The 12,749-nt window shown below is 37.5% G+C and overlaps 1 protein-coding gene across 2 annotated transcripts in view; it reads left to right on the top strand.

Moving 5' to 3' along the window:
• RABL3 (RAB, member of RAS oncogene family like 3) overlaps positions 1-12,749 on the top strand; it is a 42,005-nt gene that overhangs the window by 15,040 nt on the left and 14,216 nt on the right. For both annotated transcript variants that reach the window (XM_041002911.1, XM_041002910.1), the window contains exons 3-4: positions 891-1,020; positions 5,238-5,352. In XM_041002911.1, coding sequence (XP_040858845.1) covers positions 891-1,020; positions 5,238-5,352 — 245 coding nt within the window. The remainder of the gene's footprint in view (positions 1-890; positions 1,021-5,237; positions 5,353-12,749) is intronic.

Genomic DNA, 12,749 nt, shown 5'->3' with positions numbered 1-12,749 from the left:
TTATTTTTATTATTTTTTTATTGGAAAGGCGGATATACAGAGAGGAGAGACAGAGGAAGATCTTCTGTCCGATGATTCACTCCCCAAGTGAGCACAATGGCCGATACTATGCCGGTCCAAAGCCAGGAGCCTCTTCTGGGTCTCCCACGCGGGTGCAGGGTCCCAAAGCTTTGGGCCGTCCTCGACTGCTTTCCCGGGCCACAGGCAGGGAGCTGGAAGGGAAGCGGGGCTGCCGGGATAGAACCGGCGCCCATATGGGATCCCAGCATGCAAGGTGAGGACCTTAACCACTGACATGTGCTAGGCAGCAGATATTAGCTGTGATTTAGGAAGGATAAGAAATATTCCAAATTTTGCAAGAGGAAAAGTATGAAATAGTTACCTTGGAAAGGAAATGGGTCAGTGTGCTCTGGAACTGGTTGAAGTATGGTTCCAACAGTATCCTGGAATTAGAAATGAATTCTGTGAGCTTGTGTGTGGTTAGTCTGGGCTCCACCTACAGCTAACTAGATTGTGAATATGGAGTCAGGGGAATGGTGCATAGAACTCAGGTTGAAATTTTGCCAAAGGCGTGCAGTGTGAAACAGGGACAAAGAAGTGACTGTAATGACACGGCTTGGAATTTTTGCCTAATTAGGAAGGAAGTAAGACTTTGGAAATGGAAGTGGAAAATATGAAAGATGTGGATGTGGCTCAGTTAACTGTATGGCTCTCTGTGATCAAATTTGATCAGAGTTGGAATGTTAATAGTAAACTTCAAAGATAGGAGATGGTGATCAGAGAGTCAGAGAAACAGGCTAATATGGCACCTGCAATGCTTTAACTGGAATGACCATGTTTAGGAGTTTGCTTAGTGGCTGTACTAACTATTGAATTGATTGACTTGTTAGATTCATGACTACAAAGAAGGAACGCCGGAAGAGAAGGCCTACTATATAGAATTGTGGGATGTTGGTGGCTCTGTGGGCAGTGCCAGCAGTGTGAAAAGCACAAGAGCGGTATTCTACAACTCTGTAAATGGTAAATTTTTATGTCTGCTATAGAGTAATTATCTAAAAGTGTAAATGATTTTACATGAGATATTGTAACACTCAAGATTCATTTAAATTTAGAAGGTTTTAATATACTCACAGCTCCTGATTTCATTGTGCATGTCACATTCCATTTTATGTTTCTAGATTCTAACCATATAGTTCAGAATAGTAAACATCTGCTTGGTCTAAGTTTTTCTATTTATATTATTGTCATAAACTAAATACTGAGGAATAAAATTGCATCAACATTCAGAACACTGTGTCCCTTAAGTGCTGTTGTTCCATTCAGTTAAATTAAGTGCAGTAAGACCATTAAGAGTCCTTTAGCCCTACACCAGATACCACAGAGATACAAAAATTTCTTTCCGTGCCACTTAAACAGAGTCCTATATAAAGAAATGCTTAGGGGAGTTTTGAAGGGAGCAGAAATTGCATGTAGTTTTAGATATTTAAATACTTCAAGAAAACTTCCATAGGAGATGTGTTAGAGAGGGCCCACTTTTGGTCCAAAGTGCCTAGGCTGTACTAAGGGACCAAACAAACTACATTTGTAATTTCTGTGTAGAATTTGTTTATCATCTCTCTTTACTTTTTAAAGCCTTTTTTAAAATGCAGAATACAGTTTCAACTTGTGTTTGATGAGTCTCTGAAAAGCTTTGGTATCTCAGTCCTTCCCTCCTGGTAAATGCCATTGCTAAGAGCTCGTGTGTGCTGTGCTTAGATTACATTCCATAATTAGGGAAAGGTTGCATTTACTTAGCACCTTTGTGCCTTACATTCTTGTATCATTCCTTTTTTTTAAGATTTATTTTATTTTCATTACAAAGTCAGGCATACATAGAGGAGGAGAGATAGACTGAAAGATCTTCCCTCTGATGGTTCACTCCCCAAGCAGCTGCAGTGCTGGAGCTGCACCCATCTGGAGCCAGGAGCCAGGAACTTCTTCTAGGGCTCCCACACGGGTGCAGGGTCCCAAGGCTTTGGGCTGTCCTGGACTGCTTTCCCAGGCCACAAGCAGGGAGCTGGATGGGAAGCAAAGCCACCAGGATTAGAACCGGCACCTATATGGGATACTGATGTGTTCAAGGCGAGGACTTTAGCCACTAGGCTACTGCGCCGGGCTCTGTTTTATTATTTCTAATATACCTACTCTTCATGGGTAATTTGTTTTCTCTCTTAATATTATTGAAGGAATTACATATACATGCTATGTTAGTGTTGCAAAGAGACAGAGACATATTCCAGTTTCTTAATTAAAAAAAAAAACTTATTATTGATAACCCTGTTTCTGTATTCTTTTGCCCTAGTTTTGATAGACGCATACAAGGCCCTTCATGCTGTCTACCATCCTCAATTACCTGAGAAACAGAGTATAGGAATTACCCACTCAAATGTGCACTCCTGTGCTCAGTGAGAGCTTTCGTGCCTCAGTATCCTACCGACTCCCACTCGGATGAGCCAGGCTGGTAATTATAGAAGGAAACCTGTAAATTGTGTCTGCTTCTGTCAAAATTAGAACATTCGCATCAACTGTCATTCTGACTTCTTCCATCTGGCTCTTCTAGCTCATGTTCTATAAAGCAAGAGCCCTCAGCCCTGATGAAAGAAGAATTAGGAAAACAATGCACAAATAAACTGTTCTCTGTTCATCTCATAGCTAGCCTACTCTGTGGTAATGCTTTCACTTTCATGTTCCAAAAATCCAAGCCATCATTTTGTGATATTTATGTCAGAAAAAAATAGAAAAGGAAAAAAAAATATCTGCCAATTCTTTGCCCTGAAGTGAGATTTTGCTCTGTTTTCTCCCAATCTTTTACCACTCTCAGATTACCTGATTCTAATTTCTTTTTTTTTTATGGAGATTTATTTTTATTGCAAAGTCAGATATACAGAGAAGAGGAGAGACAGAGAGGAAGATCTTCCGTCCGATGATTCACTCCCCAAGTGACCACAATGGCTGGAGCAGCGCCAATCTGGAGCCAGGAGCCAGGAACCTCCTCCAGGTCTCCCACGTGGGTGCAGGGTCCCAAAGCTTTGGGCCATCCTCGACTGCTTTCCCAGGCCACAAGCAGGGAGCTGGATGGGATGCAGGGCTCTGGGATTAGAACCAGTGCCCATATGGAATCCCAGCACATTCAAGGTGAGGACTAGCTGCTAGGCCACCGCTCCGGGCCCCTAATTGTAATTTCTGACTACCCCACCTACCATGTATACTGAAGGAAAGTTACTCAGCTTTTTTCAGCCTTGCTTTCTTCATATGTATAATGAAGATAATAATTCTTACTGCATTGAACCATTCTGAAAATTAAATTAGATTGCATGTAAAACAAAAGAGCTGGCATGTCTATATTGAATATATATTAGCTGCTTTCCTTAATGGGAGCCCTTTATTCTTTTTTTATAATCTGCCTTTGATGTTTATTGGAATCTTTCATTATGAAAACTAGAGTGAACACAGTTTGGATACTGAAGCAAGAGTTAAATCTCTACTTGTTCCAGACACTACAAGAGATAAAGATTTGTCTCAGCTTTTCTGGAGTGAATCAACTGTAAGTTGCACAAACACCTTAGTTACACAGATAGCTGTGAAAAAAACCCAGAAGCCAGTTAGCCCTACCTTTTCCACCCTTGTTTTTCAAATTCACATATACCACACCTTGAAGATGGAAGAACTACCAGTTTCATGTACCTTTTCACAGAAGAGTCTTTGTAATATAGGAAAGAATTGCAAGTTTCAAAGCCCAGTTTTTTGACCAGTGATATTCTAAATTCTAGTGGGCATTAAGGGTTTTTCTCTTCTGTATGTTAATGTAATTGCCTACTCAGCCTTTCTATCTAGGATCTTAATTGATTCTGTTTCATTGAATTTTTAGTTTCATTGAATTTTGTTACTTTTTCTTAATCTCTCCAAAAAAATCTATGTATTTTTCTTATTTTTAAATATTTCTTTGAAAGGCAGAATCTAGAGAGGGAAGGAGAGAGAGAATGAATGTTCTCTTGAATCATTCCCTGAATTGCAATAACAGCCAGTGTGGGTGAGGCTGCAGCCAGGAGCCCCAACCTCCATCTGGGTCTCCCACATGTGTTACAGTGTGCCAGCTACTTGGGCCATAATACATTACTTCCCAGGTTCATTAGCAGGTCCTTGGATCAAAATGCAGTAGCTGGAACTTGAACTGGGATGCTGACATCTCAAACTAAAGCTTAACCCACTGTGCCACAATGCCAGCTAAGCCTCATGTATTTTCTGCTATTCATACTCTTTAAATCTTTTCATGTTTTCTTCTAGTGGTATATTTCTTTTACATTATTAACTAAACCTCTTAAAAAAGTAGACAATTAAGCTTTTGATTAGGCCTGGATGATCTATGGGACAATGTTTTATCAGCTAATAAATAACATTTGTGACAAATTCATACAATTTTATTAATTTGTGTGACATAGTGTTTGTGGTAAGTAGAGGTAATGTCAATGGCAGTACTGTGCAAATGTAGAAGCAGTGTACCTTTTTGAATAAATATGATTTCTTAGGCACCTGAAGTCACTTTGACACTCTTGATTAATGAGATGATTCTGCTGTTGGGATCAGCAATGAAGCAAGCATTCAGGAAGTGTTGAATAAGTAAGAGTAGAGGGCCCAGCGTCGTGACCTAGCAACTAAAGTCCTGACCTTGAACGAGTCAGGATCCCATATGGGTGCTGATTCTAATCCCAGCAGCCCTGCTTCCCATCCAGCTCCCTGCTTGTAGCTTGGGAATGCAGTTGAGGATAGCCCAAAGCCTTGGGACCCTGCACCCATGTGGGAGACCTGGAGGAAGTTCCAGGCTCCTGGCGTTGGATTGGCTCAGCTCCAGCCTTTGCAGTCACGGATGGAGACCTTCCTGTCTTTCCTCCTCTCTGTATATCTAACTTTGCAATAAAAATAAATAAATCTTAAAAAAAAAAAAAAAGAATAAGAGAAGACATTCTAAAAGTTAAGAAGTATGTTAACTTTTGGGGAAAATAAGTTATATAACTGACAAAAACTTTAAGTTAACTATATGTAAATGTTTGTAAAGGCCATCTTTAAATAACTGTTCCTGGTTTGGTTATGGACATTAGAATGCCAGATTCATTAAGCAACCTAATGCTTGCACTTTCTAACTTCACTTTGCCAAATATTAAATGAAAAAGCACTGATATTATTTTCTCTGATTCTTTTAGGAATTATTTTAGTGCATGACTTAACAAATAAGAAGTCATCCCAAAACTTGTATCGTTGGTCACTGGAAGCTCTAAACAGGGATTTGGTGCCAACTGGAGTCTTAGTGACAAATGGGTAAGACCAGAATTACTTCACAGTTGGCTTGAAATGGTTTCTACAATTTGGGCAAAATCAGTTGAGGGGAGGGAATTTTGCCAGGGGGATCCTATACCCTACATAATTGTAAAATATATTCTTCAAAATAATACTTTGTATTTTAATATGCAAATATCTTCTTATTCTTTCTTTTTATAGCTTTTCTATACATATACATATACATATACATATATATGTAAAGTGAACACATTTCATGTATTTCACAATAAAGATATAGTAGTGTAGTGATAATTCCTACTCTACCCTCTCTCCTCCCCAATTTCCCCTCCTAACTTTCTTCTTGTTTAGTTCTGGTGTTTTTTTTTTTTTGTTGTTACAATGACATACTTTTAGGTCACTTCATAGTCACAGGCTTAACACTCCCTTAAGAATTCAGCAAATAGCTAGTAGGACAAAAAGAAACTATGCCTCAGACAAAGGCTACAAGCAGCAATCACATCTCAGTATGGCAATCTCACTCATGTAGATGACATTTTTTTAGACTCTGTGTATTACCACAAATCAGATAAAATGCACAGTATTTATCTTTTTGTGGAGACTGGCTTATCTCACTGAGCTAATACTTTCTACTTTGTAGTAAAAGAAAGCATTTCATTCATTATTTTTTTAAGGTTTATTTATTTGAAAGTCAGAGTTGTGAGAGCATCGGAGAAACAGAGATCTTCCATCTGCTAGTTCACTTTCCTAAACAGCTGCAATGGCTGGGCCAGACCAGGCAAGGCAGGAGCCAGGAGCTTCACCTGCGTCTCCCACATGGTTGCAGCGACTCAAGGACTTGGGCCATTTTCCACTGCTTTCCCATGTGCATTTGCAAGGGCCTGAATGGGTCAGATTGGGAATGGCAGGACTTGTCCCAGCACCCCTATCGATGCAGATACTGCAGGCAGCTCTTAATGTTTTGCACCACAAAACGAACTCCTCCTTTTATTCACTTAACAATTGCTTTAACACGTCAGTAGTTTTCATTCTAATGATACCTAACTTCTCAATTTTTCCCATATGGATTATGATATATTACCATTTCTGAGAACTCCTTGCCTAATCCAAGATCCAAACAGATTTTTGTCTCCTACAAATTTTATAGTTTTAGGCTTACAATTAGATATTTGACCTAAAGTTAGTTTTCAATAAGATGTGAGATTTTGGCTCACATTAATATTTGCCTGTGAATGTCCGATTGTTCCTACAGTGTTGAAAAGTTTATCATTTCTCAGCTGAATTATTTTATCTTCTTTGCCAAAAGCTAATTGAATATATTTGTATGGGTCTGTTTCTGAATTCTAATTCTGTTCCATTGATCTATGTATCCATTATTTCACTAGTACTATACTGTCATTGTTGCATGATAATAGTGCATTTTAAAATTAGGTAGTATGGTTCCTTTCACTTTGTTCTACAAAATGGTTTAATCTTTTCACACACACACCAAAAAAACTTTATTTAAAGATTTATTTTTTCATTGGAAAGGCAGATATACAGCAACATGAAGATACAGAGAGAAAGATCATCCATCCTCTGGTTCAGTCCCCAAGTGGCTACAATGGCCAGAGCTGAGGATCAGAAGCCAGGAGCAATGAACTTCTTCCAGGTCTCCCACCTGGATGCATGTCCCAAGGCTTTGGGCCATTCTCCATTGCCCTTCCAGGCCACAAGCAGGGAGCTGGATGGAAAGTGGACCAGCCAGGACACAAACCGGTGCCTCTATGGAATCCCAGTAGATACAAGGAAAGGATTTAGCCATTAAGCCGTCATGCTAGGCCCACAAAAAATTTGAGAATCAAGTTGTATGTATGAGCAAAAATTCAATTTGGATTTTAATTGAAATTGCATCAAATCCATAAATCAGATAAAATTAACATTCTTATTCTGTGACATCTTCTAATTCATGAACACATTATGCCTCTCCTTTCATTTAGTTCATTTTGATTTCTTTTACAAGTGTCAGCACTTTATAGTTTTGGGCACAGAAATCCTATATATATTTTACTTAATTTTATATCAAAGAACATATTTTAAAGATATTATAAATAATATAATTTTTTAACATCAGCTTAAAATTGTGTGTTGCTGGTACTATAAAGTAAAAAGAATTTTAGTACTGACCTTGTATCCTTTGACCAGAGTTTTTACTGGAATCCTTAAGATGTTCCACAAAGACAGGTTTATTTCCTCTTTTTCAACCTGCTCCTGTACTGTTTATTTCTTGACTTATTGCACTATGACTTCTAGTGTGGTGCTAAATAGAAGTGGTGGAATTGAACATTTTTATCTTGTTCCTGATATAAAAAGTGACCAGTCTTTTTTATAGTGCGTGATGTAGGTTTCTGTTGATATCATTTATCAGTTGAAGAAATGTTCTTTATATTCCTAAGTTGCTGCTAGGTTTGTTACGAACTTATGCTTTGTCAAAAACTTTCTCTGTATCAGTTGGTAAGGACACATGGATTTCTTTAGACCAGTAGTGTGATGGATTAGATTGATTGGTTTTCAAATATGAAACCAACCTTCTATTTCTTGGTCATGTAGTATTATTCATTTACTTATAGCTGGCTTTGATTTGTTAATATTTTCTTGAGGGCTTTTGTCCACATTTATGAGGGAATTGGTGTTGCATCCAACACGAGCTTCTTCCCAAGAAGTGCAGCCCACACAACTCTGCTAAGCAGCAAAGTTTATTGAGGAGGCAGATAAATCAAATGGTTGGGGTCAGCTCTCCTTGCAGTCAGAGAGTGATCCCAAGGTGGAAGTGAGATGGATTCTTATACAAAGAGTGAATTATACAGCCGTGGGAACCAGGTGATTTGGACAGCCACAGGAGGCTGCCATGGGAGTAATGGGTAAATAAATCCTACAATACTGATTCCTGGGAACCGAGGATTGCTAGCCGGCCATGTTAGCCTAGTGATCTGGACCAAGAAGCAGGAAACTGACAAAGCATTTTATACAGAAGCATAAAGAACAGGTTAGCAAACATATGCTTGCCTAAACCAAAGTGGCTCCATTTTGCTACTGGATTTTACAATTTGTGTGCAAATTTTGTTCATTTAATGTCATGATTGGTCTTGGTGTGAGGATAATATTGGCTTCATAGAATAAGCTGGAAGTATCCCTTTCTCTTCTGTTTTCTTGACAAGGTTATGTTTTGGTATAGCTTCTTCCTTAAATGGAGAGGCCTTTGGGGACTGGGGATTACCTGTTTCAAAGTTATTTCATTACAAACTTAATTTCATAGTAGCTATGAAAGTATTCAAGCTTTCTGTTTCAATCTTGAGAGTGTTTGGGAGTTTATGATTCTTGAGGAATGTATCAATTTCATTTAAGTTATTGCATTTATATGAATAGAGTTGCTTATATTATTTGTGTATAAACTTTTTTTTATATCTGCAGTGATATGCTATTTTTTTGTTCCAGATTTTTGTGATGTGTGTCTTCTCTCTGGCTTTGATCAGACTGGCTAGAGATTTATCATTTTTATGGGTCTTTCCCCAAAAATGTTCTCATTTCCTTAATTTTTCTCTGTTGCTTACTGTATGCAGTTTAATTGATTTCTGTTCTTGCTTCCTTTCTTCTTACTGTGTGTTTATTTTGCTTTCTCTTAGTTCTGTTTCTTAAGGTAAAACCTTAGATTAATACCTGGAAACCTTTCCTTCTTGCTAATATAAAGTTAAATTTATAAATGTTCCTTTTAGACTGCTTTAGCTGCATCCTACGAGTTTTTATGTCTTATCTTAACATCCATTTAGCTCAAGTTACCTAGTAATCTTACTTGATATTTCCTCATGGGTTATTTAGAAATGTATGTTTTCAGTTTCCAAGTGTTTATAGATGTTCTTTTCACCTTTTGTTGCATTCTAGCTTATTGTTGTTATGGACTAAGGACCCTTCTTTGTGTGATTTCAGTTATTTTATATTTGTATGCTACCAAACGATCAATATGGAACTGGAGTGCTGGTCTCTGCTGGCTCAGTATTTTTGTATACTAATTAGGATCACATCTATGCATATACCACCTTGAGGATGAGCCCAAGGTTTCATGAACTGCTTTATGGAGAAGCTTTTTCAAACTCCATACTCTAAAATCTCTCCTAAAACTTTGCAGTTTACTGAGCCTTCTTTGTTGGTCCCCTAGTAAAAAAAAAAAACCCTAGGGCTTTATTTACTGCATCATGCATGGTTGCAACCACACCTGTGTCCAGGGTGAAATAGCAGGACAACAAACAAAATAGTCATAAAAGCACTTAGACTTTGCCCCACCCTCTTGGGATTACAGCTTCACCAATCAAAAAAAGAGATTCACATTACTCTGTGTTCCTCGATATTCCTTTTGTGGCTATGCCACAATCAGCATGAAATTGCCCAAAAGTTGACTTTCGAGGGAAGAATTATGACACTAAATTTTCATATGATAGCCAAACATTAGGAATTTCCTTTTTTGTTCCTTAAGCCAGAACTATCAGACTTCTGGAGTTCTCTGCACACACAGTGACCGCTTTGGGATCTTAAGCTACATTACATCCTAAAAGGCTATATAGAAGGAAAACAAAGCCATAAATTCGCTGCTGGTTCAGTGACACTTTAAATTCTGGTCTTCTTCCTTAATGTGTTCACTTCCAAAATATATGGTTCATGCATTCTGTCCAGATTTGATAGTTGCATTCACTGTAAATAGAGGAATGAGTTTACTTCCATCTCGGTGAGTACAGAACTCCAGCTTCTGTTTTTTCGGCCAGAGAAAAGCTTTGCTATATGGAGGTCTGATTGTTATATAAAACCTAAATGTAATACATGTTTAACTGCATACATCTGGATTCCTAGATGACTTCCTAGGGGAGAAACATAACTAATTTAAAAGCCTTATGTCAAAGCCAGATGGATATTTCCTGTTTTCTGTCTCAGTTCTTTTCATCATTGATACTTCATCCACCTAGATTTTTTACAGCTGCTTGCTGTTAAAATTATTGTGCTCAATAAATTTATTCTTATATTTATGATTAATAGTAAATAATGTATTATTCATTCAGAAACAAATATGTGTTGTTATCAAGGGATTTAAGGTGGCCATACCAAAACAAGACACAATTTTAAAAAAGCAATACAATTGCATTTTGACCCAATAGCTTCATTTTGACTCAGAGATGAACCTATAGATCTATTAAGCAAATTAATGAATTGCTGTTACATTGATGCATTCTTTGAAAAAGCTAAAGATTTGTATGTAATTCTAATGTCCATCAGAATATGCATTAAATAAATGATATATCCACATACCAGAGTACTGTTCAACATTTAAAAAAATCAAAAAGACCTCCATTAATAGGTTTAAAAAATCAAGATGCAGTGATTATATATCATATACCTCATGTTGTATAAAAAAGTATGTACTTATATAAAGATTAGTGAAAGGAGAAGCAGGACCTAATAAAAGCCATCTATAGGAGACCAAAGGAAGTAGGCTATGAGGACAGGGTAGGAACAAGGCTCCTTCTATCAGCCTAAAGTATGAACCATATACAAAAATTCTAGGTAAGTCTTATGTGTTTTCCACCTAATACAATCACCTAATTTTTATTGTAAAGAATTTCAGAAAACAAATATATAAGGAATTGAAAAGGAACCCACATATACCCATCACTCAGCTTCAACAATTATGAATATATGACCTGTCTTACTTCTTCATACCCATGCCACTCTCCGTCTTGCTTGACCTGAACTGGGTTATTATCCTTCATGCCTCATGTATTATGCTTGTTCTATGTAACCTTAATTAAAGGGTAAGAATTTTTAGAACCTATCCAACATATAATTATCATACCTAAAAATTCCTGATAATTCTTTAGTTAGTAAATATCATTTTAATTTATTCAACTGATTTATATTTTTTTCAGTCAGTAGTATCTAAATAAAAGAACATTCCCCTTCCTTTTTTATTTTAACTCATTATGTCTTTGTGGGCAAAGATGACTTGCTTGTGTAGTTTCTTGTATTCTAGCTCTTGCTTTTTTTTATCTCTGTAATGTCTCTTTTTTATTGATGTAAAGAGAACAGATTTTTGTACATTCCTTAGGTACAGTTCCAAGAAGATAGCACACTTCCCTCTTTCACTGCTCCCCTCAGTACTCCTCCCTTTGTGCCCTTTCTTCATCCGTTCTTAAGAAGACATAGTTTTAGCCCACTCTATGTTTACAGGCTGAATTCGCTACTAATCACAACATCCAACTTGTGAAAAGTAGAAAGATCACCAGGTCCACTGGAGTTACTGTATCTCTATAGTGCCTTTTAAACCTGTTTCCTGAATCCTCCATCTTCTCTAACGTGGTAGTTAAATATAATGGGTCTGAGAGAGGCAGAGGTTTTTTAAATAGTGCTGTCTTCGTGATGTTAAAGACTTATCAACCTTATCCATCCATAGTGAAATTCTCCCACCAACTTTTCACTTAATGGTTAAAACAAAAAGATTTCAAGATCAGATTTTAAATTGGATGTAAAATTTTATGAAAGAAAGCTAAAGAAATGTATGTATTTTGTATGTTAATGTGTAATAGATTATGCAAGCCTATGTGGTAGAGATATTTGTGTGCCAAAGATGATATTTAGAATATATGCAATATTTTTCATGTGAGACAAAATTAGTGAGTGCAGAAAAAAACCAATAGTCCTGAACGAAGATATTCTTTTTTTTTTTTAAAGATTTATTTTTATCATTTTTTATTGGAAAGGCGGATATACAGAGAGGAGAGACAGAGAGGAAGATCTTCCGTCCGATGATTCACTCCCCAAGTGAGCGCAACGGCCGGTACTATGCCGGTCCAAAGCCAGGAGCCTCTTCTGGGTCTCCCACGTGGGCGCAGGGTCCCAAAGCCTTGGGCCGTCCTCGACTGCTTTCCCAGGCCACAGGCAGGGAGCTGGAAGGGAAGTGGGGCTGCCAGGATAGAACCCGCGCCCATATGGGATCCCGGGCATGCAAGGCGAGGACCTTAACCACTTGTGCCACCACGCCAGGCCCACAAAGATATTCTTAAAATCTTATTCTCTAATCAATCAAATTTCAGTTTTGGACTATGTCTCCTAAATCAGGGTGGATGTTGGTAGGAAAAATCAAAGGCCTTGAACTCCAGCTATTATTGGCTTTGATGGGATAAATAACATATTAATATTTCTATGAGATTTACATAGTTTAAAATAATTGTATTGCAAAGCCTAACAGTAGCTATGGCTCTGTTGGGCATAAAGATTGTAATGAAAAATATAAAGATTTAGTAACTTTGCCCCCACAAAGTCAATCCAGGTTATTCAAAATGAAGGAAAAGTAGTATCAACAGAAGAAAAGTAGCTATGCCCTTACTAGGTTGTATTGA

This window comes from Ochotona curzoniae, unplaced genomic scaffold (assembly GCF_017591425.1).
Source record: "Ochotona curzoniae isolate NIBS_2020 unplaced genomic scaffold, NIBS_Ocur_1.0 scaffold_2587, whole genome shotgun sequence".
NCBI classification, from domain to species: Eukaryota; Metazoa; Chordata; class Mammalia; order Lagomorpha; family Ochotonidae; genus Ochotona; species Ochotona curzoniae.
The sequence above is the reverse complement of the archived record's forward strand: the minus strand, read 5'-3'. Positions and strand labels throughout refer to the sequence as shown.